At 37.5% G+C, this 19621-nt stretch overlaps 1 protein-coding gene across 12 annotated transcripts in view; it reads right to left on the bottom strand.

The window, feature by feature from the left end:
- Positions 1-19621, bottom strand: part of ASPH (aspartate beta-hydroxylase) — a 217937-nt gene that overhangs the window by 156615 nt on the left and 41701 nt on the right. For 5 of the 12 annotated variants that reach the window (XM_067712240.1, XM_067712242.1, XM_067712238.1 and 2 more), the window contains 2 exons: positions 19074-19253; positions 11745-11786 (listed from right to left, as the gene is read on the bottom strand). The exons of 3 other annotated variants lie outside the window; for them this stretch is intronic. In XM_067712240.1, coding sequence (XP_067568341.1) covers positions 11745-11786; positions 19074-19253 — 222 coding nt within the window. Of the gene's footprint in view, positions 1-1546; positions 9599-11744; positions 11787-19073; positions 19254-19621 lie in introns of those variants that run through there. 4 more of the 12 variants (XM_067712248.1, XM_067712249.1, XM_067712243.1 and 1 more) reach the window with 2 other exon arrangements.

Raw genomic sequence — 19621 nt, 5'->3', positions numbered from 1 at the left:
ACGACCTAGCCAAAAAACCTAACGTTAGAAAACAAACACCAATACATAGAGTTGTGTTCTACTCCTAACTATAGATTCCTGAGAAAGCATACACAAATAGGCACAGACCCTAACTGTAGTTCACTTTCAGGGCACGGGGGTAAGGGATGAAGGTTTATTAAAACATCTCATTTCAAATTCCAAATTCAGGGCTGAAAATTCCCATGACCTTTTCCACTTAAATAAGCCATGCTTACGTCTCTTAACTATTACTGGAACAGGTATGGACTTACGGCCAAGTTCTGCTGAATGAACAGGCTAAACTTTGAGTCTTCAGAATCATTTATCTTTGCACTCTCAGCATCTCAGAAAACACCTGGTACATAGCAGGTGCTCAACAAACTGCTGCAAAAGGGCTGAGCACACCCCGTGTGTGACTGCTCTGCTCTTTAAAGGGCTGCAGACTCTCTGCAGGGCCAAGGCTATAGCTGCACCAGCGAGGCTTAGGGCTGTAGAGGAGGCAAGGCGGACTCACATCAATTTCCCTGCTACTATTTACCAACGAGATGCCTATTTGTGCTCTAGCAGCATCCACCATTTCAGTACCACAAGCCTAATTTACCCGGACGGTCTGGTTTGTCTTTTGTCCTGGTAAAATGACTTCACTCTCAAAAGCATCTCAGTTTGGATGAAAAATTACAGGGTCATTCTTCACGAATCCCATCTGTAGCAGGCTTTCAAAACTGTGCTCCATGGGTTCAATAAGCAGTTAAATATTCCCCCATCAAACAATAAAGATTTAAGCTGCCTGAAAATCCCGTTCTTACTGGATTCTGAGAAAAGTTTCATTTGAAAAAAATTTTGATCCTAAAAGTGCTTGAAAACAACTAGTACATCAATATTCAGACCCACGATGCCCCTAATAAACAGCTTTCTCTAAATCAGCTGGGAGCTATTTGTCTCTAAAATTGACATTGTAAAACGTGAAAAACAACGGGAGAAAGCAGAAGCGCATAACAAGAGAAAATATTGAGTAGCTTTCTTTTCTGTCCAAAGCAGCAGCTGAATTGTAAATGTACTAATACCTGGTCACAGCTATTTTCCAGAGGTGAAATCAGTGCAAAAATATTTTGTAAACTTCAAAGAAGCTGAAGATCGCATTAACACATCTCTTTCCCCAGACCCTTATAAACTTCCTAATATTTAACAAAAACACATTTTAGAATAATTCTTATTGTTTTGATAACCCATGTGGAAGCTTTTACTGTGATGTTTCCAAAATTTTTTCTGTTACCCAAGTCCATTTTAATCCATGAATCCATGAAGTATTCCCCAGAAAATAGTAGTAAATCCATGTCTCATACAAGATTTTAGGCAAAAAGTAAACAAAAATTAAACAAGAAAAATAAATAAAATAAGGCAAATGAAAGGTTTTCAAATTGGATTTATTATGAGGTACACATGGCAAGGATACAGCTCTGAAATGAATCTTCAAAATCAGGTTATGAAATGAATGTATCGGTTCTGATGCTGATGTGGCTGCAAACAACAAAACACCGACTCACACTGGCTTGAGCAAGAAGGAAGTTTATTACTTAACAGCAGGTGGGCTGGCTCTCAGCCCTGGCTTCATCTTCAGGGTGGCAATCCGGGCTCTCCCAGCTGCAAGCTCCTCTTTCAGACAAGATGATGTCCAGAAGCAAAGGACCACCTCTTGTTCTGCTTCTCTTAGGCTTGAGGAAATCCTTCCTGGAACTTCTCACCATTCTTCCCTTTCAGTTTTAACAGTCAGAACCAGAACCCACTTCCATTCCTAAACTGGCAAGAGCAGCAGGATGACCACAACTGTTTGACAGTAATTATCTAGGGTTGAACGAACGTTGCACGTCAACCACGACAGCTCCTGCATGATTTGGAAAACCAACTAGTTCCCTTAAAACACACCTTGTTTTCAGCTCTTTGAGCACATGAGACAAATTAGGAAAATTTTTTTTAAATGTTTACATTTAATAAATGTATAAATTTTCTTCCAATTGTAATTAAAAAATGGAGTAAGTTATAAAAAGTAAATGAAGTGAGCACTTAAAATCAACCATTCATAGCAAATTTAATTACCTGATACAATTACTGTAGCCTAGTATCAGCTTACTTCATTCACTGCTACCCAACTACACCTGACCATAATGGGAAAGAATAAGTGGATTTTCTTCCCATTCTGGGAAATCAATAAACCACAAAGGCACCCGTACTAACTGGCCATGCTAATCCTTGCTGTTGTTCTTGGCTTGTATAATCAGCAGGTACAATCCTGGCAGGTATCCCAAGAGCAGCCCTACTGCCAGGAACTATAAGAGCTTCCCTGACACACAGTAAGAGCCATTCCAGATTCAAATCATTTTCACGTGACCCAAGGTGGACAGACAGGCTTCAGGAAGAGGATGACATAAATCTCAAAAGAATCAAACACTGCCAGAAAGATTCCTAAGAGCCTGGTTTCAGGACCAATGGAGGGACTCCACAAAGATGGGGTTGGAGTGGACTCAGTTTAACATCTCACAACAGGAGACCATGTGTAGGAGCTTAGGAACAGCAGCCAAGAGCGCTGCCTTTGAATCCATTTGAATCCCATCTTGAACACATTACCACTGCTACAACTTTGGTCTCCACAAGTATGGAAAGCGGATAAAATAGTAACTCATTAGAAGGCTTTTAAGAATTAAATGAGATAATTTAAACCCAGAAAATACACATCTTCCCCATCAGTTAATGTTTTCCTTTATTTCTTCTAAAGAAACAAATCTACCTCTCCCTCCCGCCTGCCTTGCACACATACTCACAACAACATGAACAAAGCTTAAGGCAACTTACAAGGTGGTTAAAACAATTAATGAAAAAGCTTCCGGGATTTTCCTTAACAAAATTTTTTTAAACATTTTTCACCTTTCTAATATTACTAACAGTGTATACAGACCTGAAATATATTTTAATTATCTACTTTATATGTTAACCATTCAATAAACATCCATTGAATGCCTGTTAATGTCAGTTACTATGATAGGTACTGGACATAAATCATAGTCTAATAACAAAGTCCCAGAAAGAAGCAAAGTGAAGAGCATGATAATTGCAAGGCACACAATCCAACCACCTGGGAGGATCAGAGAACGTGAGGACAGATGTGATGACTTAGCTGGATACTGCAAGAGAGGCAGAAGGCAGCCCACCACAGTGGGAGCGTGTTGTACGCAGAGGGGAAGTGGGCAGGACAGACAATAGTCCAGTTTATTTTTTCTCCATCTCCTGTTTATCTCAGAGCATTTCATTGTAGAGACTGTATCCGCAGGGCCTAGAACAGCCCCCAATACACTGCAGACACTCTGAATATTTCTTCAACGAACCAATAAATGGGAAATAGAGATGACACAGCATGTGGGTCTTTATTTCATTATCAAAAACAACACAGAAACTTTAAGTATATGCCTTCCTCTAATCTTAGAGAAGAAATATTTGAGGCAAGGAAGAAGTGACAGACCTCTACGATGTAGAGATGCTAATAAACAGTGATAAATACATACATGAAGTGAAATCAAATGAGGTATGAAATGAGAACAAAGAAAAATAGATGATTTTCTGCTCTGTAGGGCTTAGAAAATGGAAGCTTTTGCAGAAATTGATTTCTACGTAAAAATGACATCCCAAACCAGTAATAAACATCTAGTTCATGTGGTTTTATCCTCAGGCAAATGGAGAAGGTAGGCCCTGACACTAAAGATTGTTACTGAGGATTTTTTCCAAGTACCCCGAACAAGATTTGCATGAGAATAAGCCTTCTGGGTCTGCTATATAATACTCACCCTTCAGTTTCCTAAGAACGAACACTTTCTCTTTAGACAGAACCAGGGGAAAATGTAAAGAGTTTAACAAAATAAACCTAACTCACCTGATAACTAAATGGCAGTATTTATCAAATGGCATATTCTCTTACATTCCTCTAACTGCCTAAAGTTATTGTTGACCAAGGGTTGGGATGAGTTCTCTCTATTCCCAGGCCTCTAACTCTGAGATACCCATTCAGGCTCATCCCGTTCAACCCTTCATATCTGGGCGGCAGCAGGAGGCATCGGGTGAGGAGGAGAGAAGGGGAAAACAGTTCCAGAAGTGCCTGCCTTTGGTGCGGATGAAATACAGGGTATAAATATTCACCGTGTGGCCTGCCCCGCACCCAGCCCCCCTTCTCCCGGTAAAAGAGCACTGATTTCGTTGAGGGACTGGTTCTCCATCATCCCAGTTTTAAGGGTGGCACTCGCATGCCCTTGGTCTTGCAGTCACAGCTTGGTTACCCCATCCCCCATTCTGTAAGAATTAGGAATAAATATGAGCACGGGGGACTCCAGGCTGCCTGAGAAGGAAGGCCACCTCCTGAGAGAGCCCAAAGATGGAGAGAGAGGTCCAGACCACTGTCTGAGCACCCAGAGCTAGCATAACCAAAAGACAAAAAGCACAACTACCCCTGGGCTTTACGGTCATGTGAGCCAATCAATGTTTTTGGTCCACGTAAGCTAAGTGGAATGGATTCACACATGTAACCAAAAGAATTCTGGAAAATACTTAGAAGTAAATCTAAACGTGTTCCTAATATCCTGAGGAAGAATGATGAATGCTTTTTCCATAGAAACATAGTTACACCGAGACTTGCAGAACTGGAAATTAGGAATTGAATAGGTTTTTGTGGACTGGATGGAAAAACCTCTGAAGACCATAAAATCGCTTCTACAGAAAAACGTGTTGTGGGTACAAAGCAAACTTATAAATAAGTTTTTCACACTTAGACTGGGTATGAAATTTCTCAATTATACCATATACTTAAGACTACACTTTACTTCTTCATAACTTTTCTCTAGGCTTTACATTTCACATCTTGTGCTTCCATGTTGTAGCAGTATCCTTTAATAACTAAGCATTCTTGCAGTTTTATACATATGTCACATTTAGAATTACTTTTATTTGCCCGTTCAATGATCTCAGTAAAACAAAGTAGGACCCAGTACACCCATTTTACAATGATACGTTAGTTACAAAGAATAAAGAACTTAACTATTTGTCTCACAATCCGTTGATAAAAGGAATGGGAATCATAGCCACAGTGCTTCCAAACTTTTAACAACTGACTGAAACAACTTGGTAGAATTATTACCATTATTCTGACAAAAGAAAGGGAAGCACGAGTGCTAACAACGTACCAGCCACTCACGCACAATCACCTCGAGGGAAAGGAGAGAAAAACAGCATTTCCAAGATGCATTTTATAGTGAACTGAGTAACCGATTTGGAGAATTGTTACCAATGGGCATTAACAGAAGGAACAGTGGAAGACACAGGAGAAAGGAATAAAAGTCTGGAGACACAGACTAAATCAGCAGACCCATTTCATGGAAAATGACATTTATAGTTAACTTAAATCACTAAAAAAATTTTGTTTCCTTTGGCCATGCAGCATGTGGGACCTCACTTCCCCATCCACGGATGGAACCTGTGCCCCCTGCACTGAAGCACAGAGTCCTAACCACCGGACCGCCAGGGAATTCCCAAACCGTTAACATTTAAAATCATACTTGTTTGCTATCTTTCTTTGTTTTCTAATGGAAGTATATACAGGGAGTCCCTACTACCCAAGTAATCATTATGAGAACCTCTGAAGTTACAAAGTTGGATGGCTACACAGGCCATAACACTACAAAATACTCTCTATGAGCCAATCTCTGGCAGAATTAATTCCCCGGGATTAATTCAAACTTTCATGCTAACAGATTTATGTCAATTTCTTTACCAGTCTCTCCCTCATTTTGAAATGCTGTGGGACCGCCTATACACAATGCAAATCATCCATAAAGTAAAACTGAAAATCTTGAAAAAAATAAGATTGCAAATAGTTGATTACAAGCAATGTTAGAAATAACTGAAATTCACACACAAAGCCATTAACCAATGAAAACACAGAAATTACACATCACAACTGAAGGAAAAATATCAATGATTATAAAGTTCTTCCAAAGAAAGTATTCTGAACACTATAGGATAATAGATTCCTGGAAAAACTGATAAGCTCTCAAATATTTTTGTAAAACTGACCGTCTTTACGATGACTGCTACTCACATGGGAAATGTTACCATACAAAGGAAAATTATGCCAAGAATGTCATTTTTTAGAATTCTATGCATCATCTCTTAGTGTAGCTTAAGTAATGTTAGTGATATAACAAAATACATTTCTACTCAGTATTTAATTTTCACTTTTCAGGACTTTTTCTGACTCCCAACTACTTCAAGTTATATAATTTTTGTCCCTGTTTTTAGTTGACATTTCAAAAAGGTGACCTTTCTGGTTTTAATTATCCTTACATAAAAATATGAAGCAGCAGAATATAGAAATAACTACATACTGAATAAAACGTAAGTAAAACTGAGAAAGCAAGCATAATATTAACCCATTAATCATGACCAAAAGCATATTTCCACTAAGTTTTTTAGGTGAACAGTAAAAAACTGCATCTGAGTAAAGTGTCACCTCAATTTTCAATAAAATTCAGTTGAAACCTTTATTTACTGAAGAAAATGGAAGGAAAGAAAAAAAAGAAAGTAAGCCAATTCCCAGTTCTCAAGAGCTCTTGAAATATTTTTAATATTTTAGGACAGAAGTTTCAATTCAATTCTTGAGTTGTTATTCAAAGGGAAACTCAATGATAGAACTAAAATATTTCCAGGTGCTTTATTAAATAGCAACAGATAATGCTTATATGCTTATGCTGATTAGGGTTAGTCTAAATTTTTTTCACTAATTTCTTAGAATTTAGCATTTATGTACTTTATGCCCCACAGCCATTGACTGTCCTTCAAAAACCAAGGTAAAAATTATTAGAATGCCCTCAGTAAAGGTCATTATAATTTGCTGCCCTTCTCTAAAAGGGAGAAGAAAAAGTCATCTGTACAGAAATTAACACTTAAAATTTGATACATAAATTTAAAAACTCAATCTATTTATCTTAGCAAGACCTAACATCCGTATATATTTTTTAAAGATTGTAATTTTATGTGGTCAGTGGATATAGTTTTGCTTCTCGTTCTATCCAGTTCTCAGAGTCTCCCTCTTCTCCTCCCAGAAACTCCTTCCTGCAGGAAGCATTTCATGTGGTTTGAGAGGGAATCCCTCAACCCACACCCAAAGCTTTGTGCACAGGAGCCAGTCTGTCCCCCAACTACAGGAATGGTCACAGATGCTTCCAGGCCTAACCAGGACAGCCAGAATCTCCCAGGACTTTTCTCCCAGGGCCAGCCCAGAAAACTGCATCTTTGTACAAGGATGGCTAAACTAGAAAAATGTGTCTGGGGCCCCTGGAGGGCCACCTTCCTCATCAAGTGGTAGCACCTCCATATAGGATAAAGTCAAGTAGAAATCAGCAGGGTCAAGATCTGAGAAGAGAGCTAGGAGGAAACAGCTGATTACAGGTCTGTACTTGGGATCTACTCACCTCAAGCCAGTGCCCCTGTATTTGCCACCAAATGAGCCATAAAATTCACTGTGGTTTACTGTGCTCCTATAATCAAACTATAAAAATAATAAAATCCGGACTGATCAACATAGGAAGCCCCAAGTTAACCCATGTGACAATTCCTTTGGGACTCAGTTTTTAAACAACAGAATGATAGGATTGGATTAGAGATATTAGACTAGATATTCTCTAGGCCTGCCCCCTTGCTGGATAATTTTATTATGTCTGTTGGAATTTTTGTCAACTAAATGTACAGGTGCTTGATTTTAAGCAGTAAAAGGTGCCAGCATATTAAAAAACCAAAAAACACAAATACTTTTAGAAAATTTGCACTTAACACTCACTCACTTCTCATTTCAAATATCTTTAATTAGGCCAAAATCTCTGTTTTTAAAGGCTCTTCAAAGAAAAAGGTGAAGAATTATTTTAAAAATAAAATAAAAATTTTGTGGCAGCACTTACGATGCAGTTACAACAAATCAGGTTATTCTTCTCAAATTCAGTAACTGAATTTCACCAGCAGTCACGGTTACAGAATTAAGACTTCATGTAGAACAGCACAGACCATTTGTAGAAATATATTTCTTATAGAAATTTCATTTTATTAAATGTTTTCTGAACTCAATTTTGATCTCAAATTTGCAACTCCTTAGCAACGGTAAACAAGTACAATACAATCAAATATGAAAAATATATGCCATTCCACCAATATAACTGAAAAATTGTGATATAAAATGAAAGTATATCCTAATTTGAAACAATTAAAGCCTTTCTATAACTATTCTGAGTCTGTAAAGATGTCATAAATAAGCATTCTAAAATTGTTCTTCTACATAAAATTCTCTTTTATCCAGGACTGTTTCTAGAATTCTCAGAACACAGTGAACACTAAGTACTGGGCAACAGGAGAAGGTGGGGGAGGGATGGTTGGAGCGGGTGAGGCAGGGTGAGGAGTGAGGCAGCAGAGGGGGGTGAAAAAGGAGGTAAAGCAGGTGGTAAAAGACCAGGAGGAGAGATGAAAAGGAGTTGAATGGGGAAGAGCCTGAGGAAGGAGCAGCCCCCTGAGGGGGGGCCGGGGGAGGGGGATGGCGCTGGCTGGGCCTGGGGACGGAGACTCACAGGCAACTTCACAGGAGCCCGAGGGGATGCCCTGGGAAGAGCTGGGGGAAGGAAAAGGGGATGGAGAAAGGAAGTGGAGAAGGAAAAGGGTAGTTGAAGAAGAATGGGAAGCAGGAAAGCAGGAAGGCGAAGGAGGGAAGAAAGACAACAGCTAACAGAGAAGGTGGTAACGTTACTCCTACCTACCTGAGTATTTATCATTCCTGAAACTTACAAATCACGTTGCATATAAATACTATTTAAAATTTTCATATTCTTGCTGAACTCCAGTGAAAATACTCTGTATTAATAAATCATTACAATTCATATTACACATATACATTTACCTGATACACGATCAATAAGTTAATAAAAACAGACGTTATTACATCATATTTTTATTACATATTGTTTTAAAGCTTCATCTTTTAAATTTCGAAGCATGAGACGGGTACCTCAATTTCAAAGAATTTACTTGGTTGAGCACCAATAAATATAGTCAATGGCTAAATGACACATCTTCCCCAACCAGAGCAATACCAAGTTTTCTATGCCCTTCAGCAGCAAATCACGATGAAGAATGTTACCACTTCCTGGGATGCTGCTGCAGCTTCAGTTCTTTCTCTTCTCGTTGCTCCCCTTTGCTAAGTGTGCCTGTTTGGCAGAACTTCTCCCTGCTTTTCTATCATCTTTGTCTTTGGGTGCCACTTTACCAGAAGAATCCTTGATATTCGTTGATTTTTTCCTATTTTCCTTGGCTTTAGTACCTTTACCTAGTCCCGCTTTCTCCTTGTCTTTGTCCTTTTTAACCCTAGGAGACTCTTTCCTGGAGACAACTGAATCCGCAATTTTCTTCTCCTTCCGGTCATCCTCCTTTTCTTTCTTGCCCCTTTTCCTCTCTTCATGCTTACTTTCCCTCCTTGACTCAAGCTTCTCTTTTTCCTTCTTGAGCTCTTCTTTAGTGAGTTCTTTAACTTTCCGGTTTTCCAATTAAAGGGAAAAATGTTTATTGAAAGTCATCTCTTAATTCATAGACAGCAACTTAGTGCAAAAGTATTGTCTTTTTTTCTATCTCCCCACACACATGAAATGATCATTCAAAAAGTGACTTTCATCCACTAGTTTTAAATTGGCTAAAAACAGCTGCAAACCTCTATGAAGTATCAGCTATAAAAGAAATGCTAGAAACTTGCCATCACTTTCCCAGCTGGCAATATAGTATGATTTGCCTCAGAACAAGGTTAACAAGCAATATTAATAAAATGAGTCCAGCCATAAAGGCAGCACTTTACACAGAGCGTTAACAACTCACATGTCACAGCTATGACAACATAATTAAAGGAACACTGACATAATTAAAGGAACAAATTTTCCATAGCTTGCAAGTATTTGTACAAAGATAATTTAAAAGTCTTTAGCTCTAACAAAAAAAGTATGTCTTTAAAATATCTGTGCTTGCATTCCTTGGAAACAAATATAACGCACAAATGAAAAGTTAAATACCATTTAATTTTCTTAGTTTAGAAAAACACAATTTCCATGAGTACAAAATTTTAAGTTTGTTATCTACAGTGTCTAAGATGACAAGGAGAACTTCTTTTCTGCTTCTATTCAACATTATGAAATCAGTATTCCTTTAAGTATATTTCCCGTTATTTTACGTAGAGCCACTCCAAGCCAACATCTATGCTGTCCATGCTCACAGAAGAGAGAACAATTAAACGGAATATACAGGTGATTCCAAATCTCACGTGAGGTGCTGCTTTCAACCTGCTTTACATAAAGTTGAACAGTGCTGCTAGCAAAAGCTTTGAATTTCACCTCCTTGATTCCTCATTAAGAAATCATACGAGAAGCAAGGTGTTTACTGTATAATGTAGCATTTAAGCAGAAACAAAAAAGAGAAAGATTTCTTTAATATAATAAAACGTGGAAGATGTTTCTGCCCATCAGAATCATGTAAAACTCAGAGTACAAAATGTTATTCGATTCTTCCTGACAATTTTATTAAAACCTTGTAAAAATACAGAATAGAATTCATAAATCATCAACCATCCTCAAAGTCCTCATTCTTTTCCAACGCCGTTCAGAGTAACATAGATAAGTAACACTGCAAGAGCAGAAGGCTGGTGCAATGCTGGCACGTGTTACTTTGCACACAGTTTTTAAAATATTAAATCTTTAATGTTGAATTTGCCTCTCTAGATCAAGGAGTCAAATTATACTTTATTGGCCATTTATTTCATAATTACTTACATAAGAATAAAATGGTAAAAATTCTGGTTTTCTTCCCGGGAATTATTCAGGCGGGATATCAAAGTTAAAACATTAAAAGTTCCTAATCTTAAAGTTAAAATACAAATCACAAAACCCTGTAAATCACATAGTAAAAGTCTCACCTGTTAATGTTCCACCAAAATCCAACTACATACAATGTGCCAAGCACTTGAACACAAAAGAGTATTACAAGTTTATGAAGAAAAGCATGCACTTTCCCCATGCCCCTCTCCCTAAAGTACAGAAATCTTTACAGTAAACGAGAAAAACCGAAGGAATATAAAATAAGGCTGCAATAATAAGCTGTTAGCCTATACAGAATGGTTGACAGGTGTAATAATTTTTAATGAGTCAAAATATCAAACACAGCAAATTCTATACCGGCATAATGAAATCTAAGTTTTCATTTTACTGAAAACTACAAGTGTGGTCCCACTAGCTTTTATTGTGCTCTAAGACAGCATCATCAGAGCTTTTGGAAAAAGGAAATCAATCATTGATGAACTCATCTTTATTTCCGACAGTACCTCAAAAATTTAGACTAAAGAAAAGTTTTAGAAGGTAGATAGGATGTATATACTGTAAATTTAATGTGTAGTTTAAAGACTGTTCCGAGGTTTTGATAATCTGAAAAAGGAAATTACTTAAAATTATAGGCCCGAGGCAGAAAACTCTTTAATGAAACCTTGATAAAACTACTTACAACCAAAGGTGCACCCAAACCAAAAAGCAATAATGTTTAGCATTAGTAGCTGCATCTACAAAACATTATCTATAAACTGTCATGCATTTTCAAGCATTAAACTTGATTCACTCAAGGCTAATTTGAAAAAGAGAAAATACCTTTAGCCTTGGTTTTTCTCTTGGCTACCCCACCAGGTCCTTCTGTTGGTGTTTACAAGATGAAAATATGTTACAAACAGAAAATATTAAGGTAATTAAAAAATAAGTATCTAAAAAATAGTTTAAATTGATGCAACTATTAAACAAATTTACATAAATTCACCATTAAAAAAATACACTCCTGCAACATACAAATATCTATCATTCATACGTCATTTTAGAACCTTACTTTCACTACCTATAACCGAAAAATGCATTTTAAAAACATCATTGATTTAATCAACTTCACAACCTGCCTTAGGTCTGAAAGAATTGATGGCTTTAGAAATGTCTAATTACCACAGGAAATGGCATTTCCCTCTCAGTGGTACCTGGATGTCAGTGGACTTCTGCTTGGACACAGATGGTCAATTACAAGCACCAGGGGTGAAAGGACCTGGGGACCTTATTTCCCTACTCAATTATCACTGCCACTCAAAAAAAGGATAGCATATTTTGATAGAATTTTACTCTTTACTGTTTGAATTAATCATGGCTTTTCTCCCATAGTTTCAAACTTTCTTTATAAAAAATTACGTAAATAAGAATTATACCATTATGGAGGTATATACTAACTTTTTTACTCTTCATCTAAAAACTCTGCAAAGGCTTTCTATTTCTTCTCTAGGCAAATGAAAGTTCTGATGTGTTTATTTTTAACCTTCTAACAAATATCAGTACCACATACCTCGCCGTACACTTTTTCCAGCCAGCCTGTACTTAGCATGCCAACCAACTGATGTTCCCAATTCTATCTCCTGGTCACATAAATGTTATTTTACACTCACGTATCAGCAAACTTCCCAAAGTGGCATTCCAGGTTGCCAATCCATTTCCTGGGGACACCAGGGTAGGAGGTAGGGTGATTTCTGCTCATCCCCTGTGGAGGCAGCACCATGTACAACCTGTCACCCTACAACTAAGGTCTGAAGTGTCCCAAGAAAGCCCCTCAGCCCTTTCACACATATTCCTGCTGGAAACTGTGGAACCCCCTCGGTATGTTTCTCAAAACCATAATCACACTCCCACTGCCAGTATGAGATTTTTTTACTCCTGTTCTGTTGTTTGAATCACCCTCCACTCCTAAATCTCCTCCCCTGTCTCTGTTCATGGCAAGTTGTTTCCATCATATGAGACAGTTCATTTGAGAATGGCAACTTATTTTGGTTGAGATATCATCATTGTCATTCTGGAAAAAAAGTGTTAGCGTACCTTACCAATGACTACATTAAAAACAGAAACGTGAATTAACTGTTCCATGTGGCTGTCTGTATCTATCCAGTTACTTGACATGCATACATAACCAAAACCAGTGTGTGTGTCTAACAACTATTTTCACAGACAAAGCCCAGTTCTTTCTTAAACTCTAGCAAAAACAGCATACCACCGTGTAATACCGAACGCTATCTTGGACCACTCCCCAAGAAAGTTTATTTAGGTAAAATGTCAAACTTATTCTTGCAATGACAACTTTTAAATACATGGGTATTATCCAATGTGCAAAAGAAATTAGCGTAACGCATCAAAATACAATTTTAATGGTGCTAATGTCCCCTCCTGATGGGTATTATCCAATGTGCAAGAGAAATTAGCGTAACGCATTAAAATACACTTTTAATGGTGCTAATGTCCCCTCCTGATTCCTGCATGTTCTTGACTGGGGAGGCCTGGATTTTCCCTTAAAAAGCAGAATGGTGGGAATCAGACTATCCCCCTACCCCTCCATTATTATGATATAGTCAAAAGAGCTATATTGATGAAAAGGCTAAAGTTAACATAAATAAGCCAACATATTAGATCAACATCAGATTAGCTGATCAGAAACATGAAAATATAATAAGTACTTGATTTAAAACTTTTCCAGTTTGGGTATAAATCCCTAAAGTGATACAAATTAACAATGTGCCACTGTACTATATAAAATGCCAAAGTATCAACCTAAGCTGTCTTTTCTGAACTTAAAGAATATATTCAATCATTTATCAATATTTTTGACATGACAAAGACTGAACTAATAATTTAAACAACAATCATCATATTCAGTCTCTGAAGGAAAGAGTATAAACATGAAAGAAAGCACAGCACTTGGAAAACAGAAGGTAATACAGGAGCCTGTAAGTAACAAAAAAAGAGGGGAGAGTCAAGAAAACGCAGGGAATGAATGAATGAATGAATGAATAGAAAATGCAGGATTCTAAAAGTCAAAGTAGCGGTTGTAGAAAGGAAGGAATGAACAAAGGGTTAGGATGAGGACACTACTGAATTCTGTTTATTAGTAAATGTCCCATATAGAGTTTTACAAGGAGTATAAGAGGCGGTCATGTTACAATGAGAAAACAGGTAGAAAGAAGGGTGAGCAAAACCCCAGGGCTGCTCATCACCGCCTCTCTTCCCTCCTTAGAAGAAAACTGATCATCTATGGGGTTTCCCAAGATTCTCAGTGGGCAGAAAAGGAATAAGAGTTTGAAGAATTTGATCTGCATTCCTATGTTTTAAGGGCTAGGAAACAAAGGCATGTCTAAGGGTAGAGAAACTGAGTCAGCGGGAGAGAAAGGAGGAGGCCAGAAGCAGGAGGTGCAGACACAGGGCAAAGGTCAGCTGCTAAAAAAATGACCAATGAGAGAGGAAAGAACCATTCAAAACACTTCTCAGAGTAAAGAAATGCTGTGCAGAGTAGAGAAATGATAATGGAACCCAAGCCATTAGGATGTGGCTACGGTCAAAGAGAATGGCAAAAAAAAAAAAAAAAAAGTAATCACCATGTTGTTTACTTCTTTTTTGCCCTGTGCGTTTATTCTGATGGTTTTAAGGTGATTACTGTTAATAGCTAAGTTGACTATTTGGTAATCCTTATACAGAAATTTGGAAAAAGCAGGTCTTATATACCTCCTTAGAGCCTGAGGGTGCTGCCTAAGGTAATTGACATTATTTTGGCAACTGCCTCAGGGCCACTATCCCACACACATTTTCAAAGTGAAATGTTCTGTGTGTAATTAAAACGCTGCATCACGGTTGGACCTGCGGTTTCACCACAATTTTAGGAGACTGGCTCCATTACAGAAATCCAAGTACTATAGCTGCTGCAGGCTTTCAGGAAGTCGGTCACAGAATTGGTCAGCTGAGTATCATGTCATACTTAGGTCATCCTAGTCACTCCCACCATCCCTGGTGAGACCAATGAGTCACTCTGAGCCTCAGTTTCGAAGCTGCCTGCTGCCCTGTACGAAGCATCATAATTTATTTCAACATTGACTAGACATGAGGCCCTGAACGCCTAAAAGAAGATTCTGCAAGCTAGGCAGACTTGCTCTAGAACATAAGTCTAGTCTTGGCAAAACGCAAGTCAAGACGCTACACCATTTTCCTTTTTATTTTTAAATAGATGGCGTAACAATATTATCACAGACGTTTTTGAAAAAAGGAAGCTACAAACCTTCCAACCCTCTGGGATGAGGGAAGATCAGAACATCAGAGGACTGAAAGACTAAAAGTTTAAGAAGGGATTACATCCAGAGACTGAGAGCTTGAATAAAGATAAAATCCAGACACAACTACGAATGAGACAGCAGAGAGATCATGCAAAGACCTCAGCTAGCACAGGTCAGTTTATTGTCTGAACTTCAAAGTGTCATTTCTCTTGGAAAACAAAATACATCCAATAATTTTTTTCACTTATTTAAGCTGTTTAAAAAAATAATCAGCGTTTTATTATGCAATAGGTAACTCCTGACGTTCTCACTCACCGGGACTAACCCCAGCAAATATTTAATAAATACCCTATATTGGGCTCAGCTTTGAAGAGGGATTCAAACGCAGCCTAACCTGACTCCCAACTTCAGACAGTTCACAATTTAGTTAATATCTACTCCTGTGTATTACAGAGTTATGGCAACAAATAACAGGCAGAGAATTCAGCACAGTGTTCCATCTATCGACTTGTGATAATAAAGTCTGCGTCACTGGATTTTATAAAAGTGCTCCAAATATGCATGGTGATCAAAGACATTTCCACAGCTCAAAACACGGAAAACGTTTTACTTGTTTTATAGACCAGAATCTGATTTCGAAAGGGTTGCTGAGTATCAAGCCCCCAAAGGTATAACTCCAGGTGTTCAAGTTCATAACTGTCTATGCTTCTATCTGCCTTTACTAATACTCCAAAGTTATAAACATCAGGCCACACGAGGAAACATTTTGCCCCGTCTAGCTAACTGTAAATGAAAACAAACCAGAATTCAAGCAGAGAAAACAGTTTTTCTTACACGCCTGGATACAGCTCTATAAGACAGGGAGGTAATTTCTAGAATAAAGAATCAAGTGAAAACGGTGAAAAAGCAGGATATCACCCAGCACGTTAAGTCCAAGGCATCTGCATGACGCAGTGAGCCGGCAGCTGGGCCTCAGGGATTTAATAAGATCAGCACCCAGAAGACACCTCTCCAACTGACTTACACGTCACCCCTCACATCCCAGGGGAAATAAGAGCTGAAAGAAACTAAAGTGCAGAAAACAAGTCCCCTGAGTGCCACTTCCTTGTTTTGGTACCAAATTCCAGAGAACCCAGCGCCTTTTCAGTTGGACAAACGGCACTTTCCTCTGAGGAAGGGCAGCTCGGAGGAGACAAGGGCATCTGAACTCAGAGCACATTCCTCAAAGTGCCTTTGGTTGTTCCAAAGTGGAAATGCAGAGTAAATACAGTACAATGTAAAATTCACCATAAATAAACATTCAAACGTACAGATTACATTTTTAACTAAGTTTCTAAGCTTAAAAGACACAAGCTAGGAAAATATTTCTATGATCGAACAGAAAATTACACAATAAAGCCTCAGAAGATTAAGAATTGTAACATACATAATAAACAAAATGTAAGCAAAGCAACTTTGTTCAGCTTCAAAGTACTCCATACCAGTTTTGCAAATAACTTTATTTTCTCACCAAAGCAAGCCTTAGGCACAAGTTGAAGGCAGTCACAGAAGTCAGGGGTTCACCAGCTACCTGGATTTTACCTTCATCAGAGGCTTTTCAAAAGGGCTGATCAGAAGGGATACCAAAGAAATGGCAAATTATAATCTCACATCCTTATTTTTCACTTACAAGAATACAGCATAATTAATTTCTGTACATAAAATGTGCATTAGTAGCATGACAAAAAAGCAGAGCCTGATGAGAAATTAATGATTCCAAACATTTTTAATACACAAATTTAATTATTTACTTCTCATAAACTGATCAAACATCTTCTAGGGTTAGTAACAATGAAGCATGAAGAAACAAGACTGCCTTAAAAAACAAATCTCAGACGTTTGTCTAAGAGAATTTCTCTGAGTGAGACCTCAGACTGCTTTTGAATTTAAACCTAATGAGCTCTGATATGTCACAGTACTCAAATTCAAAGTGCAAGACATGATAAATACAGGCAAAGACTGCATAAGCTTTCAGAAAGAACATTATTAAATCATACTCATTTGTTCCAAAATATTAATATTCCAAAATCAGAAGCTTTGGACTGTCAGAAACATTAACAGAATGAAACACAGTCCCTGAATAATCAGGAAAAGACCAACTAGGGTTATAATAGTTATTTAAGCGTTAGGAGATCACTGTCCAATGTACAACACGTGTATCTATTTCCAAAAGTAGCTACTGAATAATGCTTTTTTAAACTAAGATTAGCAAATTGGACAGTTTTCCCGACACACGTAAATGCTGAGTCAAGGGGGAAGTTGATGTGCTTCCAGGGCTCTGATTCGAGACTTTTACTTTCAGGCTCTCATTTTGATAAGCCTGCAAGAGCGAGCTCTAAAAAAGAAACTAAATTTGTCATATTCCCTTCCGAAAAAATGGGTGAATAATCTACTTTCTGAAAGCAACTTGATTAAATGGGAAAAAATAAGAATAAATATTTGAAAAGCAGAAATTATCATAGTTAAATAAAATGTTAAAAAATGCAAATATTTTCCAATTTTAAGCTCTATAAAGAACCAAAGCTAGGCTAAGTTTCACAGAGGCTCAATGAGATGTAAAAACATGAAACACCACTCCCAAAAAGGGTAAAAGAAATCAAAGGTCTTGGATCTTATCACTCTTAAGCTACAAGAGCTCTGTTTGAGGTGCGAAATGAATGAAATCTCATTTTAAGAAATGCATGTTACATTTGTCTAATACAATTGTTTTTGCTATCATTGTTTTTGCAATTCATTTTACATGAATTGATTCAAAGGTGTTTTTAAGGTTTTCTAACAGCAAAAATTGATTCTCCTAAAAAGAATTACCACTTTAATAAATTTAATTTACAAATATAAAAACCATATATACCTAATATACCATATATACCTAAGCCAACGTTGATGGTCAATTAATAAGGTAATACAGGAAAAAATGGAAAAAGACCGTTATTTAGGATGAATAATTTTAATATGTACAACATTATTTAAGATAACATACTGACATTTTCCTTCCTGTGTAATATGCCTCCTTTAAAAAAATACAAATTACTTTCTCTGGATGTCTATTTGGAAATGAAATTTAAAATAAATTTTGCTTTCACAGACAGAAAGATTCAGACACACTACTATCTGAATACAGTAACTGAACTACCCTAAGGCAAAAATATGAGGTTATTTTCAAATTATTTTAAAAGCACCATTAATACAGAATTTTACACTGAAATTTGTATTAACCTGTCTGACAAATCAACCTAAACAAATTACAATTAAAGAAAAAAATCAGCCTTTTAAAGGACCATCGTTTTACACATCAGTCATGTTAAAGAACAACAGAGAAGCACTGAATTTATGTATCATGCTAGAAATATTTTTATAATTAATTCCACTATAATCATCTTAATGAATAGCGTGTTAGAAGGACAAGCAGCAAGGGTTAATCACAAAACAATGTGCTATTAAGTTTCTGAATTTAGTTCAGCGAGTACATGAGTTGAAACAAAACGATACAGAAACCAATTATACTACCAAGAACATCATTCTCAATGCACTTTGTGGACCAGTAGGAGAATGAGGGGGTACCGCTTTCCTCAAGTGGGAAAGCCAAGCAAGGGACCAGCTAGGCGCTGTACTGGGGAAAAGATGACACAGTTGCCTTGTATTGTCCGATCGCAGCTGCCCCACTGCATGTTAAGCCCTGGATGAGCAAAGGAAAGAAAGAAAAAGGAGATTTTGCTTCGGGGGTTCACAAGCCAGTGACTTCAGTCCCTGCATCAAAGTTACTGGTTATGTAAATCCAAGATGACGCAAGTCTTTCCCTGAACCCCTTCATTCTGTGACGTACCATCAACGCCATCTGTGGTCTCGCTTTCTTCTTCTTCTTCTTCTAGCATTTCAAAAGGAGTCATTATATCATAGAGAAATGAGAGGAAACCATAAAACCAATCTGAACTTTCCTCTGCTAAAATATTAAGGACTTCCTCAAGAGAATCAATATTTTCATTACTGCCATCTTTGGTCAGGCCTACATAAGAATAAAGGAAGAGAGAAAGAGAAAATAAGGAGAGCAGTTAGGTGGAAAAAAGAAGTTGAGGAAGAGTGATCTCAAAAAGGATGTGCATCATGGTCAAGGAAGTTTACAGAAAAGGTATTTTGGAAAATAAAGAAATCGGTTAAGATGCACACCTTACAATCAACTCTCAATCATATGGACTAAAGGAAAAGCAATTTGACCAATCCTCACCCTTCCTACCAGCCCCTAACCGGGTTTGCCTTTCTCTCATCAGAGAATTGAGAGCCAAAAAAACCACAAGATTGTATCAGCCAAAACAGACTGACCAACTTCAACGGGAAAAGTGAGTGAAAGTCGTATGAGGATAAAAAGACACTTCC

Source organism: Pseudorca crassidens, chromosome 17 (genome assembly GCF_039906515.1).
Source record: "Pseudorca crassidens isolate mPseCra1 chromosome 17, mPseCra1.hap1, whole genome shotgun sequence".
In the NCBI taxonomy this organism is placed as follows: domain Eukaryota; kingdom Metazoa; phylum Chordata; class Mammalia; order Artiodactyla; family Delphinidae; genus Pseudorca; species Pseudorca crassidens.
This window is presented reverse-complemented; position numbering and strand designations above follow the sequence as displayed.